This window comes from Alosa sapidissima, chromosome 22 (genome assembly GCF_018492685.1).
Source record: "Alosa sapidissima isolate fAloSap1 chromosome 22, fAloSap1.pri, whole genome shotgun sequence".
In the NCBI taxonomy this organism is placed as follows: Eukaryota; Metazoa; Chordata; class Actinopteri; order Clupeiformes; family Clupeidae; genus Alosa; species Alosa sapidissima.
This window is the reverse complement of record NC_055978.1, coordinates 18,306,361-18,327,265: the sequence shown is the minus strand read 5'-3', so window position 1 is coordinate 18,327,265 and position 20,905 is coordinate 18,306,361. Positions and strand designations below refer to the sequence as shown.

Below are 20,905 nucleotides of genomic sequence, written 5' to 3'. Positions count from 1 at the left end.
TACAACTCCCAGAATGAAGAACACGCCCAATTTTAAACACTAGCCAATCAGCATAATCCCAAAATAAATTCACATCTACGTGTCAAACTCGAGCTAGGGAAACTAAACTGCTACATTTTGACAGTGGCAGTTGCCTGTCAGGTGAATTTTCAACAGGTGTAAAGATGTCTGATCCAAGCAAGCAGGAGATATCGACGATATTTAAGCGGTTGCGCTCAATACCAACGAATAAGGTGAGATGACAAGTTAGAAGAATATGTGCGTATATTTCTCTCAGTTGGAGGTAAATTAGCTCATCAAATGATACTGACACGTCGCACGGTAAGCGCTTGCAGAATGCCATGGATAATGTTGGAGGAACCATATGGAAAGTCACGTAGCCTACTGGATAGATGCGATCTATCAGAATTATCGGAAGGAGAAAACGGGTTTATTTTACAGTGTAGATGGCTAGACATGTCTGCTATTAGCGATATCTTGTCAAACTTGTTTTTTTTTGTTTTGTTTCGGACATGCTCCAAAACTTCTTGAAATCGGAAAATGGCCAACAAAACAAGCGTGTTTCTTATAGCCTACTTGGGAACCGTGAAAGATTATATAGTGGCGACAGATTATAACATTGGCTACTCCAGCTGTGCAAATGTTTTCAGTCGCTGCCTTTTGGGGATGACAGAGATCAAGTGCTTTCCAGAAACACGCAGGCTACTCAAGCTAGCCCATTGTAGCCTAATTGGTTGTCCCCATGTTTTTGTAGGCCTATGACATTTCATAAGTTTCCTATTAGGCTAGGCTACCGCATTCGGTTGGTCTTTTTGTAAACAGTCTTTGAGGTCTACGCACCGTATGCGCTAAAGGTATTCCTGTGGCCTTTATAGGCCTACTCCTGAATGCGTGAGCCGTTTTTAAGATTTTTAGATAGATATCAGTTGGCTGTTGGTAGTTTTTTTCCCCACGAAGATAACTAAGATGGTGTAAGGATAGTTGCGTCATTGTGGTACCTAAGGCATGAGTCAAACTTTGTTTATTAAAGCTCTCTGCCCGTGCCCGCGCAAACATGAGTGCTGCACTTACTAAATGAATGGTCATGGCGTTACACCCAGCACATAACTTGAGTCGATATGCTGATTAAGGCCAACAGTATAGGCTTTGCCCCTTTCTTGAGATATGTAGGCTAATTCTCATCAAAAATACATTTTAACACTATGCTATGATTATTGTCTTAGGTATGCTTTGACTGTTCAGCCAAGAATCCCAGCTGGGCAAGCATCACCTATGGAGTATTCCTCTGTATTGACTGCTCTGGGACTCATAGGTCATTGGGCGTACACCTGTCCTTCATCAGGTAGGCTGCAAAGTAGCTTATTTGGGAATTCACGATTCTTCATCAAAACATTTCAGATTTTTCATGGTGTGCTGCCCTACATAACCCCCACTTTGTACGTTGTAAATGTTATTCTTTTTCATGACAAAGTGAACATGTTTAAAATGCTTGCTATATATGACTTGTGCTTTTGAGATGTATGTAGTAGGTACTGTTTACAATCTGTAGATAACAGATGTCAACAACAACAGATGTCAAAAACTGTTGTCCAAACTTCCTGTCAGTTAAATTTATGTCAGAACTCTTTCCCGTGTTCCGTCCGGGGGCTTTTTTGCACTGCTCAGTGTGAGGCCTCACCTTCTATGTTCTTCTCCTCTGGCAGGTCCACAGAGTTGGACTTCAACTGGTCATGGTTCCAGCTGCGCAGTATGCAGGTCGGAGGCAACGCCAGTGCGGTGAGTGTCTCTCCCCGTCCACTGTTGTGTTCCATGGGACAGGGCGGAGGGAGGAGCTCACCAGTCCACGCGTTAATTTCCAGTGAAGTCATGAATAGAAGAATTGAATCACTGAAGACTCCAGTCACCAAATTGTGTCTTGTGTAGCACTAGACAAACTGACAGTTGAAAATCCATAGTTCTCAACTGAACTGTACACAAAAAATTGCCTCAGACAGTGGTTTCAGTGAAACCCTGTGGACTGTAGAGGTAAAAAATAAAATATTGGCATGAATGATCTCTCAAACAAACACATGTATTGAGGTGAAGTTTTATCGCTGGGATTGTCTTGTCAATGTTTGTCTTTATCTCTCTGTCTCATCCTATCCAAACAATGTCTCTTTCCTTCTCAAACTCTGTTCTCTCTCTCTCTCTCACTTTCTTTCTCTCTCTCTCTCTCTCTCTTTCTTTCTTTATCTCACTCCTCAGATGGCTTTTTTCAATCAGCATGGCGGCACATCAAGCGCTGCCAATACTAAATACAACAGCAGAGCTGCTCAGCTCTACAGGGAGAAGATCAAGACTATGGCAACCCAGGCCACCAGACATCATGGCACAGAGGTGCAGACACACACACATCCACACCATTGGCCACATGTCATTCTTTCATAGTGTGTCTGTGCTTGTTCACGCTCATATGCGCTTGTGTAAATGTCAGCTGGTGTTGAATTTGTCTTGGTCTCTCTTGTGCAGCTTTGGCTGGACAGTCAGCCTCTCTCTCCATCGCCCACGGATAAGCAGGTGGACTTTTTCAGCCAACACACACAGGTACCTTAAAATAGACTGTGGGTTTTCATTGTGTGTGTGTGTGTGTGTGTGTGTGAGAGTGAGAAAGTGTGTGTTTATGAGAGAGAAAGAGGGAGAGTATGTATGTGTGTTGGTCCATGTCGGTTTAAAGGCAGCATTTTTTGGCATATGCGTAGTTTTGGCCATGTCCTGTTTGTCCAGCATACTTTGCAACATGTGTCTGTTTTTTGCCAGGTGACCTCAAATGACCCCATCTGCCTGGAGCTGAACTCTGACCTATCAGCCGAGGACTCCTCGTCAACCATGGAGAAGAATAACAACGGTAAACTGCTGATCCCCTATCAGAAGTTTTAATACTCTAATAAACCTAATCTTGGGAATGCAGATTACATATTTAAAAATCCTGCAGGATTGTATGTTATTCATTGTGCTAAGATTCCCAGCTTGTTAACCACGGCTCATGTATCAGTGTAATTTCATTCTAGTAAAATTAAAAATCAGAATGGATGACCTGAATAACTGGTCATGCAGAGCTTGCTGGTTGTTGAAGCTTGAGACCTTGGCTAAGTATGCTTCGGTATTTGAACATTTTTTGGGAAATGAGCAAGCTGAATTTCTCAGCACAGAGATTATGTTCATCTGTGCACCTGAATAGCACAGCTCAAGCTCTCTCTGCACCCCCCCCCCCCCCCCCCCCCCTCCCCTCTCTGTGTTTCCAGAAGAAGGACCCACAGTTGATATGCTCAGTGTCTCTCCTAAAGCTGCTCTAGGTAATAAAAAGAACAAATCTCATCCCTCAAATGGAAGCGAGTTTGTAATACTGTATGAATGTTGATTTCTGAATATATTTTGTATTTTGCAGACACAGCCTGTCTGTTCAAGAAGAAACCAACGGCAGCAAAGAAAACGGTACGTTCAGAAAACCGACACATGTTCTCATACATTTATCACTATCAGTTCTCTGCATTTTGCATTTTGCCTGAATACACCCAGGTATAATGTCAAATAAAAGTAAACCGACTGCAAAATACATCCTACTGGTCCTACCGTCCTGTTCTGTGAGCACTGACCTTCACTTGTGGTGGAAGGGCTTGGGCGCAAGGGATTCCCTTGGCATTCAATTCAACTTTATTTCGCCATGTATACAGAGATACTAGGGATTTGAAATGGTCTTCTCCATGCAGGGACCCTCCTGCACGAGATCTCCACGGCCGCCTCACAAGCGCAGCCTTCAAAAGGGGGGTAGACAGCATAACATGAGGAGAGGGGAGGAGAAAAAAAGCAACCCCCAGACTATGCTCCTGTGGGGAGTACAGTATGGGAACAGGAAAAAACACCTCAGCAACATTAGCACATACACTTTACACAACAACATGAAAGACACACGACTTGCAACAGGGGGAGGGAGTGGGGGGGTGGAGGGATACCAGTGCAGGCAAGCAGCCATCCGGTCCTGCAGCCATTTGCGGCGCTGGTCACAGACCTGCTTGACAGACTGGGGGTACAAAGCGGCGATGGGGTGGGGGGGTGACTGCATGCCTGTATATGTGTTAGATGTATGTGTAGGCCTGGTGAGTCGCTCCGCCTGGTACCACAGTCTTAGTGCCTCAGTCCGCAGGATTGTCAAAGCGATAACACAGTAAGTTGCTATGGAGACAGCCTTGGTCATGTCCCAGACAGAGTCCACAATCAGCAGGTGTCTGTAGGAAGTGGGGAAAGGGATGCAAGAGCGTCTCGCTGCAGTGCTCTTCCGGTGGAGTTGTTTTTCCAGCAGCGGCCTTGGCTGAGGCCAGTGCTGGTTGAGGGGGGCCAAAAGCAGATGAGATTGTAGTTGTTTGGTCTTGGGGCGGGTAGCCGCATTCCAATTTACACGACTACCCTCTTAGTCCATTCTGGTCCAATTGCAAATCATAACGGGCAGCCTTACGGGGCTTTGAACAGCTGTCACCGTTTTTTGAATTCCTCGATAAACCAGGGCAATGCCTAATCCAATCAGCATAAGACCTGTTATCATGGTTCAGAATAGGTAGATATCTTCAATGTCCTCCACAGAAAGAGCCGCCAGGCACACGACCCGCCATCTCCCACGCGTCCATCGAGTAGCCAGCTGCGAACGTTCCGGCAGGGCAGTCAGGTTCCCCCGAACCCACGCTTCTCATCGAGAAGATAGTGTCAATTGCGTTGAGAAACCAGTTGATCAAATCCATGATTTGGGGCGGTGGTAGTGTAGTGGTTAAGGAGCTGGGCTAGCGTGCAGTAGCCTGAAAGTTGTCGGTTCAATTCCCAGCTTCCACCGTTGTGCCCTTGAGCAAGGCACTTAACCCCAAGTTGCTCCGGGGACAATGTGATCCCTTGTAATATAGCTGACATATGTAAGTCACTTTGGTCAAGAAGTGTCTGCTAAATGTAATGTAATGTAATGTAAATGATTTTTAGTTTGGAGGGCAGTTCAGAGAGAGTCTCTCAAAGTATGAGACAGTAGACTACACGAGACAAAGGAGCACAGCAGGGGAAGATAAGGGGAGGGGAGGGAGAGAAAAAGCGACCGCCTTCGTTGAGAGCCAGAAGAGCGCGGTTTGTCTGACCAGTCTCGTGTTTGTGTGTGCGTGTTGCTTGCTTTAGCTTGGCTCTAAGAAGGGTGGACTGGGGGCCCAGAAAGTGAGCAGCCAGAGCTTCTCTGCGCAGGAGAAGAGGGCCCAGGCCGTGGACAAACTCCGAGCGGAGACCAGCGTCAGCGCCAGCACAAAACCTGCCGCGGAACCCGAGGAATCCAAGTGAGTGGTTGGTGTACCTCAGTGTCTGTCTTAGTACATCACTGTCTCCTTGTGTCATAGCAGTGAAATTTGTGGAGTTGTTTTGGGTACGCTGTGCACTCCCTCCATACATGTCAAGGTAACATGACTTAAATCCAAGAGCCCCACAGACATCTGAAATCTGTGATTCTCACAGATCAAATCCCTAGCTTTCCCTAGAGTTTGGACTAGTCTGAGCTACGTCTGTCTGTGTCAAATGTATTTTCTGTCCGCACATTCCCACCCCTTGTCTGTCTCTGTGCAGTGTGTCCTCTCTGAGGCTGGCCTACCAGGACCTGGAGGTGCAGGGAAAGAGCCATGGGGAGAAGCTGAAGGGTCTAGAGGGAAAGAGGAAAGAACAAGCTGAGAGACTGGGCATGGGCCTTGGCGCCAGAGGGTACGGTGTGTGCGTGTGGGTTTGTGTCTTTGTGTGTGAGTGTGTGTGTGGGTTCGTGTCTTTGTTTGTGTGTGTGGTTTTGTTTCTGTGTGTGTGTGTGTGTGAGAGAGACAGAGAAAGTAAGTAAGTGGTGGTGTGGAAAGTACATGTTTCTATATTGTTAAGGTTGTCAAGGTCAAGTAGTAACATTGAGTCGTTTAGATATTTAACTAAATGAATTGCATAATGTCTTTGTTGTTCTAATAGAAAGAGCAAGTAACTTTTGAAGACTATGGAGTAATGGAATTTATGTACACAACTTTTGAGCAACAGGAAAGACGGACATTGTGCATAGCATATGTCTTAAACCATCCTTACACCAGAAGACTTTGACAAGATTTGGGAAAGATACTTGAAAGTCTTTTGAGTAAAGCTTGAATGGGGGGGGGGGGGCAGTAGGGGGGCAATAGTTAAGACTCAAATAGTTTAAGAATCTTTCCCAAATCTTGTCAAAGTCTTCTGATGTATGGGTAGCATTAGTCGTGTATCACCAATTATTTATTTGTATTTGTGTATATTTTTGTAATTATATGGTCTTGCACACAGTATTTTATGGCTTGTCTTTCCCTCTGTGTCCCTGTAGTGGGGTGTCCCACTCTGTGATGTCCGACATGCAGACCATCAAGCAGGAGTCCCCAGCAGACCTTCAGCCGCCTCGTCTCAGCAGGTTTGAGGAGGATGACCGAGAGGACCACGGCACCTTCTCCTCCTCCAGGTGAGGCCTCTAGTTCAATCACTAACACACACATACACTTTCAAGACACTCTTGTGTGTCTCTCTCAAACACAAACACCAAACGTGCTGACACTCTAAAACAGAGATTGTTGTATATGCAGGTTTCCAGGCTTCCAGGTATGCTTGTTCTGACTGTATTGCACGAATTGCATGGGCGTATAATATCTGTACCATTATGCAATGTCCAGAAGTTTGTCTGGTGATCTGTCTATGCATTATGTTTTGAACATATTCTGATTACTCTGTGGTTTACCAAAGTTAGATTATTGAACAGGGGGGTATTCCATCAACCTCGCTAATGAAGGCGGCACTTAACAGAAATAGCTTGGCTTGAACTAGCGTAGACTTTCACTTGGGGCTGAAGCCGTTCCATTAGTTAGCGGCATCTTGGCCTCGTTTATTCAAGCGAGGTTTAGTTCAGCTTCATCTCTGCTCGTGCACGAGGTAGAAAAGTAGACCAAAACAGTAGATTGACGGAAAGACTATATATGTCGTAAAATTAAGACAATACTGGATGATTTCTGTTCGATAGGCAAGCGCCATCTACAGGATTTTCATCGAAAGTCATCAAATTTAACATCGAGAGAAAATTTGCCTACAGAAATTGGATAATAATGAAAGCATACATTTAAAACAACAATGCTAATGGTTTGAAATGAATTGCGAGTTTGATTGGCTTCACTCGTGAACACATAGACTATAGCCTACAGTCTATGCTTGAACAAAACGAGTGAATGAATAAATAGTATAAACTCAAAAACAACTTTGCCATATATTCAAAACTATCATAGCCTACGTTCTTATATTAAAAGAGTTCACTCCAAATTATTGTCTAGGTGTAGGTGGTCATAAAATAAATTAGTATCAACATAATAGCCTATTGTCTCCCATAAGTCCCAAAGTGTTTAAAATAAAATTATCTGAAATGCAATGGCTTTCAATTCAATTTATGCCTAGTTTTTGATCTGTGTGGCACACATTTGATTTTACATTCATGAACAATCGTCGACACATGAAGCAGTTTTAATTATTCGCTGCCTAGGCTACAGAATAATTATCCTTTGGCTTGCATCAGATATAATATGTCACTGAACAGTCTACCAAATGTGCATGACCCTTTATCAGCAGTAGACATATGTCTTTCATCAAAGATTATAACTAAAAATGCCATCATCAAGGTGATAAACAATGTAGCCTTAATACTTCGTATGGGAAGCGAACCTGCGAACACACAAGAATGTAATTCCTTTCCTATACCGTCTCGCTGCACATTACACCACCACCGAACATAAGTGACGCAGAGTAGCACGATTCCTAGAACCACACGCATGTGAAGTTAAAACATGTTTAATCGTATAATCTTCATACATTCTTTGGAGGTAGTGAATTTGTAAATCCATGCTTGGTGCACTGTCGGAAAAAAACATTTCTATAGGCCTACTTCTATTTTTGAAGTTGTAGGCTACAGGTGACGAGAGGACAGGTTGACGGAACCATCTTTTTGGACTCGTTTTCCGACTGATTTTTTTTCTTCTTTTTTTTGCAACACAGCTTAATTTAGCTTGAAAGTTAACCTGCTACGGAGCAGGTTAGTTCTGTGGCATAAATTCCCATGGTTACCAAGCTGGGATTCACGTTAACCTCATTAATGGAACGGACTTCTCACTAAAATTAGCGAGACTTATCGAAATAAGCCAGGTTTGGCCTTTAGCGAGGTTGATGGAATACCCCCCAGGTCTTTCATTGTTTCTGTGGTCCTACATTTATGTATGTGGTTGTATTCTACGTGTTCACTTTCTCTTTTGAAAGCACCTTGTATTGCTGATGTGGCGCAAAAGGCATTGTACAAGTAAAACTTGATGTGGTGTTTGTTTACAGAATGTCATCCAAATACCTTGATGATAAAGCGGATTCATCCGACAGCTTCTTCTCCCAGTGGGGTGGAGCATCCAGAGAGGCTTCCAGGAAGAACGAGTCTATTAAGCCAGAGCCAGACTTCTACATCAACTCAAAGACTTCCTCTCAGGATGACCGGTGAGTTCAGGTCACAACACCCTCTCAAAACAAACAACTGGAACAGAAATGGGTTTAAGGGGAATATTCATTTGGTTCTTTTGGTTTTTGGCAGGGAGGCTCTCTAACATAAAGGCCTGGGTGGGGCTACGTAGTCTATCTTCTCAGTGCTGACTCGGTGCTTTGTTGTTTTTTAGGCCCACTTCCCGAAGGAAACATGACGCAGGCCCGAGCTCCTCCTCGGACGAGGCACAAAGGAAGTTCGGGGATGTGAAGGCCATCTCCTCTGACATGTACTTCGGAAAGCAAGACGATTCAGAAGTGAGTTTGCCCACTCCACCCTGATTACCAGGAACACTCCCAACTATCAAGCTAGGGTGACCACCATGCCACAGACCCCCACTCGGCAGCATTGTTGGTAACACGCTTCAGGCAGCTATTTTCATATTCAAATGAATGGGGAGGCATACATAAGGTCATATTGACATCAAAAGTACATCAAGTGAAAGTGTGTTTAAATCAGAACTGAACAATATAAATATCACCTCCCTAATCGCTAAAATAAGGCAGAAAAGGATCAAAAAAACAGTTACATTACAGGAAGGGGTGGGATATGTGTAGATAACTGCCATTTTGGCATTACAAACTAACCCAATAGATTTCTATGAAGGATTCTTTGAGTGCTGTGTCTCCTCATTAGAAAGTCTTTGTATACACCTCTGTATAGCCTATATATGCCACTCCAAAACCCTGTAGAGAGTGCATTATATTTGTAATTGCTACTTAAGTGTTGTTTGCGGTTATGTGGCACATGGCAAAAAGGACACATGCAAGCTAGGTCTAGAGACAGAGGGCTCGAAAGCTTAACTCCCTGGGCAAGTTGTCACCCTAATCATTTTAGAGCACTAAATGCTCCCTGTCTATAAAGTATTTATGTTGTAACCTGATAATTCTGAGTTATGGAATGACATTGTTTAGATCATTTATGAGCCTATTAAGTGGTATTACTTATAAGGATTGTTTTTCTGCCTAGTTGAGCATATCCCAGTGTGTCAGCAATTCTACTTAACCCACTTCTTTGTGGGACTGGGAGCATGCAAGACAGTTTGCAGATATCTTTTCTTTTTCCTTCGTATTGGCTAGTATCCTGCACCTGTTGAATGTTATAGATGTGCGTACATTCCTACACTACGTAATTCTGAGAGTATTGCCTTCAGTGTTCTCAGTTTAGATAAATGTAAAAACAATTAAATTAAATCCATTTATTTATTTATTTATTTATTTATTACTGATAGTATCTTTAAAGCTGTGTCGCTGGTGCTCTTTTGTTCTGTGAATGACTAGTATGAGGCAAGAACTCGCCTGGAGAGATTCTCGGGAAACTCTGCAATTAGCTCCGCTGACCTGTTTGACGAGCAGAAGAAGTCCAACACTACAGGTGAGACCCGAGGGAATCACCTGTGGAACGTAATCCCTTTGTTCAGTGCAATAAATGCCTTTTACACTGTGTGTGTGTGTGTGTGTTTGTGTTTGTTTGTGTGTGTGTGTGTGGACTTGTCCATACTAGGCTACACTCTGACCAACGTCCTGCCTAATGCGCCGGACATGACTCAGTTGAAGCAGGGAGTGCGCTCTGTTGCCGGCCGCCTCTCTGTAATGGCGAGTGGAGTTGTGTCCACCATTCAGGCATGTGCACATCACATTCTATCTACTAATCACATGAAACATTTCAAACATTTGAAAATGTCTGTACGCTTTAAAAAATATATACATATTGCATATACCAAAGTGTAAAACATTCGCTAGACTGTTTCTCTGAATCAATTACTTCAATTAATGAATTAAATTAATTAATTCAGAAAAATAAGGCTAACATATTTTTCCAATGATTGCATTACTTCTCCATACAATAACAACCACTTAGGCCCCTTCAAGTTGTTATATCGAAGTAGTATTTTTTGAAAAAATCAAAACAATCGTCATATTCTGAACACTTCAGGTCAAATACTGAAACTGAAATACTTCAAGCAATCCATATGATTTAAACATGTTCTCATCCATTCTTGTGTGTCTCTTTGCAGGATCGCTACAGCACATGAGCTTGGAGGGGCGTCTATTCAACTCAGAGACGTGGACCACAGACCAGAGGGCTGTACTGTATGTGACCACCATTCAGCATTGGATTCCGGTTCTAACCCACACACTGATTGTGTGCGATGCATCGATGTAGCTTTATGAAGTAGATAGATGTTCGATCTGCCACAGAGCTGGAGAAATGCCTCTGTGAGTTTGGTATGGAAAGCCAAAGCTTTTGTGTATAACCAAATCAAGGGGTGAAGGAGTTTCTTTTTCCTTGACGTTCTCTTTATAAATGGCGGCTTATGTTGGTTATATCTTTCTTGGGCACTTTCTTTTTTTTATAACGTACAGCAGACTTTTGATTTGGGATTATATTTTTGGTATATGCTTTTGCAGATATTCATTCATTTTGTGGTTAATGCTGGAGGACAAGAGTGTGTGTCTCTTTGCCTTATGTGGGAGTGTCATGTAAAATGTCACCTCACCTTTAGAATTCCTGTAAGTCTTGAAGATCACTAAAAATGCTGATGGACTGAAAATTACCCAGAGGCCAGTTATTTAGTTGCTTCAAATTGAGGTGTAGTTGACAGTTTGGATCTATACAGTCTTGGTTTGGTTTTTTGTTTTCTGTATATTATCTTGTCAGTTTAGTTTACACATCCAGCAAAATACTTGTTCAGATAGCTGTGCAATTATATAAAGAGAGTTGGCTGTTCGGAAGGATAAAACAAAACTCTAAAGTCAAACAAGCCAATATCTTGTTAATTACAGAGATACACACTATAATGATGTGTAATTTGGAATCTGCATCTTCATTTTAAAAGTTTGATGAAGGTTAAGACTCATTTGATGTAGAAACCCTTGCACATGCATTTTGCAAGAATGTAGGGTCTGCCAACACTGTTAGAAGGAAGCTGAAGTTGTTTGCTTGCTACCATTATAGGTTCTTCTGTCACTTTATAGATGGCTGTTACTGCTGTAGTTATTTTTCTGTTTAGCACTTTTTACACTGTTTATTTTGCTAATTTCTTGTTTGAAGTGAACCACCATCTCACACAAAAAAAATGTCTGTTGGGAATTACAATAAGAATTCCTGCACAAAGGGCAGTGCAAAGCTTTAATGAGCAAATTTAATTGCATTAATGTCATATGGCTGCTCCCGTCCACATAGTTTAATTGTACAGTACATCTTGATATGGATCATGAGGCTATTTACAGCCAAGTGCAGAGTAGTCTAACCTGTTTTACACTGATGAAATGGGAATCCTCCTGTTTGATATGCTGTGTTTGCTGATGAGCACAAGGGACTACAAATGTACAAAATTAATAAAAGAGGGTTATTGATTTAAAAGTGGTGCATGGGAATACAATGAAATTAAGTTTGCTATGGCCAGTTGAGGTGTGTTTTATAGTGAAGGAGTTTGTTTTGCCTTTTGGACATTACCAGTTGTGTATTTCCTGCTCAGTATAAATGCTTATTAAACTGTACCCAAATGTAAACTTGAAGTGTGTATTTCATAACCATATCATACATGGGGGACCCGTGTATATAAAACATGTGAATATCAAGTAATGTGGATAATTCTAGTCTGGTCTGGAGTCCTGATAAAAAAAATTAGCCTAGGCCTATTGTCTTGCCCATCTGCAAGTAGGCTTATATTATAACTTGAATTATATCATTGCTTACTTACACAAATGGAATGTGTAACTTACTCACTGTACAGGGTGTCTTTACGTGAAAGCACCACGAATATGAGGAATTTTTAAATTTTTGACCAAGCACCCCAAATAAGACCACAAATCCCGTCATTCAACTTTCATTTGTAGTCCTTTCCTGTTACGGTAGTTGTTGGTGGAACGCTAGTAGCTTGCTTGCTAGCTAACTTGAGGAAGGGGAGTCCTCTCAGCCTGAGGTAAGGGCCAGTAATTGCCTTTCATCAGATAACATTCAGAGTGTATTCATAAGAATATTAATGGCAACAGAATATGGGACAGATATTGAAATTCACAGGCATTTGTCGTGGCCCCTATCAAACACTGGATAGCGTAACGGATAACTTGCTAGCATCACAATGTCAAGTTTGGAGAAAAAGCGCCATTTTTAAATTTAGAAAGCTGCTGTATGTATGCCATCAGTGCATGTTAAGGATTTGGTTGTCTCTTCACTATGCTGGTGCATAGGACTCAACTAAGTTAATGCCAATGGCAGATTTTGCTGGCATAATAACTGTTCTTGCTTTGGCCAGCTAGCGAGGTTAGCTAGCTTTAACATAAGTCTGCTAGTTAACGACCGGCTGGCTTATCCTGGATAAGTCCATACTAACATGAGTGCCTAGAAGTTTTTCCAACTAGTTATGCTAGTGAGCAAAATCACCAAGTTACTAAAGACTAGTTACTAAACGGACTCGTGATCTCACATGACAAGTTATTACGATTGGCTGTGTTTCCCAAGTGCATCATAAATTATGTAAACACAAGCACACGAAGGTTTGGCCTGTCCGAGCTAGGTTCTAGCACTACCTTTTCTGTAACTTTACGGTACAGTCTATGGATACAGTCACCTTGTAGCGGCAAATGCGTACCCAAGCTCTCTCTGCCTGTCGTTTGTCATCAAGCACACATTCCCTTGGTAATGCAGCCAGCGTATCCACAACAGAAGCCAGTTGGGAAATCTTTGGAAATCACCTGAAGGAGCATTTAGGATTTGCCTTGAGCTTTTGAGAGATGGGAATGACAAGTGGTTAGAAAAAAAAAGTCGTCATTACCCTGGCAACGGTGACTGTGTGACCTCGTATGATTAGGAATAGGATCCCTAATCACTCATCGCTCACAAGAGTCCAAGCCATTTGTCTTCGTCTGATTGCTCCCCATTCGTTGTAGTTATTGTCGCTGTCAACGACTTGAACGTTGTCATTATCTAAAACATTTGCGAGGGATCTGATTGAGCTCGGTCGTGAAGTGACTGTGGGAGGCATAATTTCGAGAGTGATTGGTAGATTTGTCTTTCTGTTTGAGGTTTTTTGGGTAGCTATAAAAGGAGGTGCACCTCCTCTCTCCCTCTTTTTCTTCCACTCTCTCTCTCTCTCTGCCTGTGCTGCCCCTTTCTTTTCGAAATCCTCTGTCTCTCCCACACTCACACTTGTGTCATGGAGGAGGAGGGCAGGATGAACCCCTTGGCGCTGGCACAGTCCATGCCTCCCCTTGTGCTCCCTAGCCTGGATATGGGGAGCAGCAAGCAGCCCACCGGTCTGCTCGGGGCGTCTCTGGGTCTGGGCTCTTCCGACATGGAGCTGCAAAAGATGCTGATCGACGAGAGGATGCGCTGCGAACACCACAAGACCAACTACCAGACCCTCAAAGCTGAGCACACCAGGTAATTGGCACCCATTAGTCAGTAACAGGATAAAGTAAGGATAGTATGTGGTAGTGGTTAATCAACAAAAATAAGCCAATTATTTGTGATGCTTATTTACATTGTAAAAGCCAGATTATCTGTAACTGGTACTTGATATTTACAGGTGATTTAAAGGCAGTATCAGTTACCATTTTGTTTAAGGTGGACATTGGTTGTTTTTGTTTTTGAAAAACCTTGCTGTGAGGGTGTGACCTAGTGTGTGTGTGTGCGCTTGCGCGCCTGTGTCTGTCTGTTATATGGGTTTGTGGCTGTAATTGTCTTTCTGAGTGTGTTTTTTTGTTGTTGTTGTTGTCTTTGTCTGCCTTGGTTTGTGTCCATGCTTGTGTGTGTTGCCTGTGTGCGTTTGCCGCTGCAGGCTGCAGGATGAGTACACGCGCGCCCAGACTGAGCTGAAGCGGCTGCTGACGGACAAGCAGACCTCGCAGGAGAAGCTGCAGCTGCTGATGACTGAGCTGCGGGGAGAACTGCTGGACAAAACCAGACAGATGGAGGAGCTGCGGCTACAGGTAGCCTACAGCGGCGCTGCGTTTCCTTCCTACGAGATGGTGGACGCTGGACTTATTATTAGAGTTCCAGTGAGAGGAGGAGAGGAATCCAATGGATCCATTGCACTTGTTAGATAAATACAAAGCAACAAAATCCATTTTAAAAATAATAATAAAAAAGAAACAGAAATTTGTTTTAATTAGACACTGCTTTGCTTTTGTTGACCAAGGAGATTGATCCAAGGCATTGTCTGTACAATATACCTTTAATCAGAGGGTGCTTTGAGGGTGTCTGCTGAGCTTGTCCCCGACATAAAGAAAACCTTGGTCATTTTGAGCACATCAGACTTTCATTTGGCTACCTTTTGTGTCTTGAATAACTAGCTCCAGAGACCGTGTACAATCCATAGGGAGGAGGAGACCATGGGGTTATAGATGGATGAAGAGATAATGTGACTGTCTCAGAACATGCTTTCAAATCAATTTGTTAAGACCTCTTATAAACATACAATGGATCAGGATGCTTGTGCAGAGTTTGTTTTGCAGACACAGATGCCTCATCTTTTGGTGTGTGTGTAGGAAGGATTAGCATCTGTTTATGGATGGATGTACTTAGGTGTGTGATGATCATCTTCTCTTTGTGTTGTTTCTGCGTCTCCTTCAGATCATGACTCCCCAGAGGCAGGAGCTGCTGAGGGCTCAGATTCAGCAGGAGCTGGAGGTGCCCATGAGGGAGCGCTTTAACAAACTGGAGGAGGTGAGTGGAGGGAGGGAGAGAGGGAGGGAGGGAGCTCACATCAGACTCCTTCTGGAAGCTGCAGCTGCAAGCGTCATCTCAATGGCAACCAACGGAAATTGCCATGGTGACCCTAGTGTTTGGTGTGTTAGGGCTGCTGTACTTAAAGGAAACATGATTCCCCACAAGAGGATTTGATTTGTTCACTCTCTAAAAAAAGAGTATATATTTTGGAATGTTTGTTCTTTAACTAAAACTGAAGTAAAATGCCTCTTTTAAAACTTTTTCGAAAGAAAATTTGTGAATAACTGGGAATAAATCACAATCAGTTCTTATTATTTTCTTAATTATTAGAAACAATAGTTTCTCTCTCTCTCACTGTGTGTATATATATATATATATATATATATATATATATATATATATATATATTAAAATGAAAATATATATTCTCTCTTTCTCTCTCTGTCTCTCAGGAGGCAGAGAAGTATCGTTCAGAGTATAATAAGCTCAGATATGAGCTCACCTACCTCAAGTCCGAGCTTCACCAGCAGAGGGAGGAGCATACTCGGGTCCTGGAAGAGAGAAAGATGCGATATGACGCTGAGGTGTGTGTGTGTGTGTGTGTATGCTGATGTGTCTGGGAAAATTACACACCAGTTTTCCTGCTTCAGTTGTGGAGCACTAGTAGACTATATGCATGCATTCAATTCATGTCCCATGTAAAGTGGCCATGGTGGAGCAATGGTAACATCACCACTGCAGTTGGCCGTAGCAAGTCTGAGTCATTTTGGATTAAAGCATCTGCTAAAAATCACTTTATTTTGCTTTTATTTTAGGATCTCCCCAGCTGAACATGTGAAAAAGTGTGCTTAGTTCACTATGGGTAAAGAAGCAAACCCTTTGTCCTTGTGTTGATGCCCTGTGTACCCTGTTGTGCAGGTGTCTCGTCTGGAGCAGGATAAGGAGCAGCTGGCGGCCCAGCTGCAGAGTGGCGACCCGGCGCGGGACGGCCGGCGTGTGGAGGCCCTGCTGCGCGAGAAGGCCCAGCTGCACCAGCGGCTCAAGGGCCTAGAGAGCGAGGTGGCTCAGCTCCGCGCTGAGAGGGACAGCTCCGGCTCCCAGGCCGAAAACGTGCAGCGCATCCAGATGCGCCAGCTAGCCGAGTCCCAGGCTTCGGTCAAGGCCTTGGAGGTCAGTATAGGGGTTCAGAGAATTTTCTTTCTTTTTGTCTCTGCATATACTGCACATGGGGCAGCAGTGGAGTGTAGGCACATTCTGCACCACATCTAGTGTAAAACGTGCTTTGCATTTCAAATAGCTTAGTTTATTAATACTGGCCTGGAATAGTAGAATCTCATCTGGCCCTGTAGACTCTCACTCACTTCTGTGTGTGTGTGTTTTGGATGTGTAATTGTTGTGGTTGGTGTTGTCACAGGCGGAGAAGCAGTCGGTGCGGATGCAGCTGGAGAGGGTGGAGAACGAGCTGCAGCTCAGCCAGGAGCAGAACTCACAGCTCACCACCCGGTTGCACAAGGCTGAGAGAGAGGTCAACATGCTTACCAGCCAGGTCAGCCCACCACTCACCTTTCAGCTTTTACCCCTGACCTATCAAAGCTCACATTCAAAATGACAAGGACAGAATGACCTTGAGGTGACTTAATCCTGCTTTTAATACCCAAGCCTGGAAAGTTAATTTGAACCTGTCACCAGATTTTAGAAACTGTGAAGGGTTTGTCATGTTGCTGATATACGTATAAATCTCATAAATATATATTTATGAAATTTATATATCAGCAACATGGGCCAATAATAAAAAATACATTTGTTCAGCTCAGAAGAGATATGATGGCTTGGTGTTAAATTTGTAATGACTTTATTTGTTATTAGCTGACCAGTAAGACTTTTGGTATTATAAAAGCAGAACTCTACTAAAAAAACTATAAGACGTCAAATGGTTTGATGAGGCAATTAGTTGTATGTCTGTTATATGCTGATGACGTGTTGGTGTAGGTGGAGGGAATGAAGCACAGTCACAAGCTTGAGGTGACCAACGTGAAGCTGGAGTGTGTGAGAGCCAAAGGAGAACTGGAGAGAGAGAGGGACACACTACAGAGCCAAGTGGATGGTACACAACATCTTCCTTGCTTGCAAAACATCTGTATAGTTTTGTGTGTTTCGTATTTTGTTTCAGTCCACGAAAATTGCCCTTTATCTCTCTCCCCTTCTGGCTTGCTCGCTTCTTATCATAATCCTTTTTCTCTATATGTATTTCCTTTTTTTTTGCTGTTCTTTACATCCTTCTCTATTTTCTATGCCTTTTTTTTCTTTCTCTCCTTCGTCTCCTCCCCCTCTCTCACCGCATTCATCCCCACGCCCCTGCTGTCTCCCCCAGGCTTGCAGTCTGATCTGGAGGTGTTGCGGATGGCGGTGGAGAGGAACAAGGAGCTGATGGCGGAGAAGGAGAGGGAGATGGTGCGTCGGGTCCAGGTAGCCCGCGAGGAGGAACTCCACAAAATGGCCGCCGTGCAGGAAGAGAAGTGAGCCATCTCTCTTCCTGTGTCTCTTCTTTTTCTCTCTCTAGCTCTCTCTGGAGACGTTCTGTGGGTTTGTGTGAGACTTGTTTGAGTTATACTGTGTGTATAGATGTTGTCTGTGTGTCTGTGTTTGTTTACGACAAGTGATGTGTACTGTATTTATGAATGAGCTTGTGTTTATGTTTTAAGGCTTGAGATGGACAACCGCTTGGCGGAGCTGGAACAGCAGAGGGCGCTACATGAGGCAGCAGCCAACTCACAGAGAGACGAGTGGGAGGAGCGTATCCGTAGCAGCCAGCTGGGGGAGGAGTCTGCGCGCAAGGAAGCACACAGTCTCAGGTAAGTCAAGCCAGTCACATCTCACGCTATCTGTTCAGAAATGTGCCAAGACAATTGCCAATGCCAATGGCTGTTTTAAGTGAAATTTGGACTTTTGTAGTGAATACAGAATTAAACTGAAAATGTGTGTGTGTGTGTGTGTGTGTTTAGGATGAAAGTGCAACAACTTGGTGTTCAGGTGGAGGAGCTTGAAAGACAGCAGTCAGAGAACTTAGAGCTGAGACAGGTGAGTTATTACATAGTCATAGATACGTGTCATTACTGTGTTCTGTCAAGTGGAGTCCCCTCTGTGTCCAGTAAACTGGCCATAGTTAATGACAAGATAGCTTCCCCACTCGTTTATTTGATCTTCCTTCTCGTCCAGCTACAAGGTGTGCATGGTAATACACATGGGTCATTCCACGTCAGTTCAACCAGGGCCCACGCACATAGGTTTTTCTGAAAAAAATTACCAGGTGTACCTATGTTACCCAGGAGACACACTGTAAAATTACTCTTATGTAAGCCAGCCAGTTTTACAGGGGGAGGGGGGTGTCAATTTTGTTCAGCCTCTTTTTTTTGTCAAAGTTCACAAGCCCACAGCGCAAGAACTAAACCATGTAGGAGGCTCAATTTTTGCATGCTGGTACATAAATAGGAATAGTATGTAGCAAAATCGTCACGTTTGGTCTGGATAATCCTGCATGGTCATAGCTGTCCCTCAAAGTTGATACAAATTTTATTGGAGTTTTTGGCTGGGCTCTGTTTAAGCCTTCAGAAGACATATTTGTACTCAACATAGGCTCTTGATTTATTTTCCTTACTGAAATAAGTAGAAACACTCACAAAAAGCAATGAACAGAAAACAAATCCCTTCAGGGTCTGAACAGCAGACCTCACAAGTCTGAAAAATCATTTTGGTTATCATTTTCAGAGCACCCAAACACCTTGTGGGAATATACAAAGATTTTTTAAATATGTTTTTCTTTATTCTCCATGATCCCTTCTTTTTGAAAACACCAATTTGACTTGTCTTATGCAAATCTTTCTTTTTTATTTTCCACCCTGAACATGGGCGAAATGCCCCATTGACATCTTACATAAGAGTAATTTTACAGTGTGTCTCCTGGGTAACATAGGTACACCTGGTAAGTTTTTCAGAATTTTTTGAGACCTAAGTGCGTGGGCCCTGGTTGAATTGACCTGGAATGACCCACATGTGATACATTTAAGGATTATGACACAAGTCACAAGTTGCAATGCCTGGCTCGTGTTGCATTACACTACATAGCAGTAGCAAAGATCAGGTGTTGTAGTATTACATTTCACCTGCCTTGGTGTTCAGTTACAACTAGCCTACAAAGAGCAGGCATTACATTAAAATGCAGATCAGTTGATTAAACAGTTCATTTGCATTTGGTTTTATTCAGCAACTTTTCCCTCCCACAAGTCATTAAAATTGTATCCCTGTTAGGACTTTCAACTCTGCATGCATAATACCTAACAGTATGATCTACCACACAAGCTTCATTATACTACGTAGACATTATCGTTTGCATATGCAAAAGTTTGTAGGTCCATGTTATACTGCCCGCAACTACACTAGAGTCCACTAGGGTCCGATTCACGTAAAAGGTCATCACCAGAGAGTGTAAGCACGGCTTCTTGCAGGCGTCTGTATACCTGTCAGATTGCATGGGCACCAACTCCACGTGGAGGGACTAGAAGGAAGTGTAAATAAGAACAACAGCTATCTGTGTGCACGGCTGCTATACAGCCATGTAGCACTAGTGATAGACTCATGTCCAGACTCCATCCTTCCTCTTGTCCCTCCCTGTTCCCCTCCACCTCCTCTCAGAGGAACCAGGAGCTGAACACCCAGCTGGGTGCGCTGTCCCAGTCGGAGAGCGAGCTTCTGGACACCAACCAGCGTCTGAGGGAAAGCCTGGAGCGCGTGAGAGAGGAGCTGAGGAACACCCGTGGCCAGATGGACAAGACCCAACAGGAGGCCGAGAGGTGAGGCCCAGCCTGCCACGTCAGCACAGCGCTGATGTTCTTAAACATGGGAAATGCAAAGCTCATTCTACCCTAGATGTAGTCTGCCTAGTACTACCAAAATGGAGTCTGTGATTACGGTGAAAGATTGCTGGTTTTTGAGCTCAACAGACAATTTATTAAACACCCCTCCTTTTGGGCTCTTGAAGGAATGTGTTGATTGGCTGGCTTGTTTATGGCACAGTCCGAGCCAATATCTTTCTTTCCTGTTCACAGATTCAGGATTTCTGTAGGAATTGCACGATTGTGTAGTTTTTGTTTTAGGCGTATATACCAATGACTGTATTATGTACGCAATCCCTACGCAGTCACCTGTCTCCTTAAGCCAAACTCTTAAGTCTATCTGAAATGCACAGCACGTTTCACACTAGGAGCTGCCCTTGCACCAGTAATGCCTCAATGGCTGTGTGATCTTTTATTAATCAGCCTCATGTACGGTACACCGAATGCATTCCCTTTCCGCTTAAGTCTGCATTTTTCTGCTTTCCAAAAGAGACCCACAAGTGTATTCATACACTGATGTTATTTCTTTGTCTTCATTGTTAAGTCTAAAAAAATAAAAAGCTGTAGTTAGGTTGCAGGTCACACTTCACCAGACCAGCTACCTGAGCTGTTGCATTACTCAATATTGCTAGAGCGGAATAGACGTTTGGCTTATGCATACAAATGAGATTCCTCTCCATGTGTGTTCAAAATGGGGGTTTTGTCTGGTTACAGCATGTAACAGGAGATAAAAGGTATT

The 20,905-nt window shown here is 43.3% G+C and overlaps 2 protein-coding genes across 3 annotated transcripts in view; both read left to right on the top strand.

The window, feature by feature from the left end:
- The first annotated feature begins 77 nt into the window (after positions 1-77).
- On the top strand, positions 78-12,117 carry arfgap3 (ADP-ribosylation factor GTPase activating protein 3). Of its 2 annotated transcripts, none has more exons than XM_042078685.1 (16): positions 78-233; positions 1,224-1,342; positions 1,704-1,776; positions 2,245-2,376; positions 2,509-2,583; positions 2,797-2,884; positions 3,285-3,332; positions 3,425-3,471; positions 5,185-5,336; positions 5,620-5,751; positions 6,374-6,505; positions 8,404-8,559; positions 8,736-8,859; positions 9,883-9,976; positions 10,106-10,224; positions 10,620-12,117. In XM_042078685.1, exons 1-16 carry the CDS (start codon positions 165-167, stop codon positions 10,635-10,637), a joined length of 1,578 nt encoding a protein of 525 aa, XP_041934619.1. In that variant the 5' UTR covers positions 78-164; the 3' UTR covers positions 10,638-12,117. The 2 variants fall into 2 exon arrangements, with proteins under 2 accessions (XP_041934619.1, XP_041934618.1); XM_042078684.1 differs by having other exon boundaries at positions 3,282-3,332.
- Positions 12,118-12,457: 340 nt separating this feature from the next.
- Positions 12,458-20,905, top strand: part of cep83 (centrosomal protein 83) — an 11,616-nt gene continuing 3,168 nt past the window's right edge. Inside the window, exons 1-12 of the mRNA XM_042078682.1 lie at positions 12,458-12,530; positions 13,770-13,990; positions 14,388-14,538; positions 15,182-15,274; positions 15,730-15,861; positions 16,196-16,447; positions 16,692-16,823; positions 17,267-17,381; positions 17,649-17,793; positions 17,980-18,129; positions 18,280-18,355; positions 19,967-20,124. Of these exons, the coding sequence (XP_041934616.1) occupies positions 13,782-13,990; positions 14,388-14,538; positions 15,182-15,274; positions 15,730-15,861; positions 16,196-16,447; positions 16,692-16,823; positions 17,267-17,381; positions 17,649-17,793; positions 17,980-18,129; positions 18,280-18,355; positions 19,967-20,124 (1,613 nt within the window). The 5' untranslated portion in view covers positions 12,458-12,530; positions 13,770-13,781. The remainder of the gene's footprint in view (positions 12,531-13,769; positions 13,991-14,387; positions 14,539-15,181; positions 15,275-15,729; positions 15,862-16,195; positions 16,448-16,691; positions 16,824-17,266; positions 17,382-17,648; positions 17,794-17,979; positions 18,130-18,279; positions 18,356-19,966; positions 20,125-20,905) is intronic.

Bases quoted from the DNA above. Each gene is read 5' to 3' on its own strand.
- arfgap3 (XM_042078684.1), top strand. From the start codon at position 165: ATGTCTGATCCAAGCAAGCAGGAGATATCGACGATATTTAAGCGGTTG. The intron at 3,472-5,184 runs GTACGTTCAGAA...TGCTTGCTTTAG, and splicing joins CAACGGCAGCAAAGAAAACG to CTTGGCTCTAAGAAGGGTGG. The intron at 9,977-10,105 runs GTGAGACCCGAG...TGTCCATACTAG, and splicing joins GAAGAAGTCCAACACTACAG to GCTACACTCTGACCAACGTC.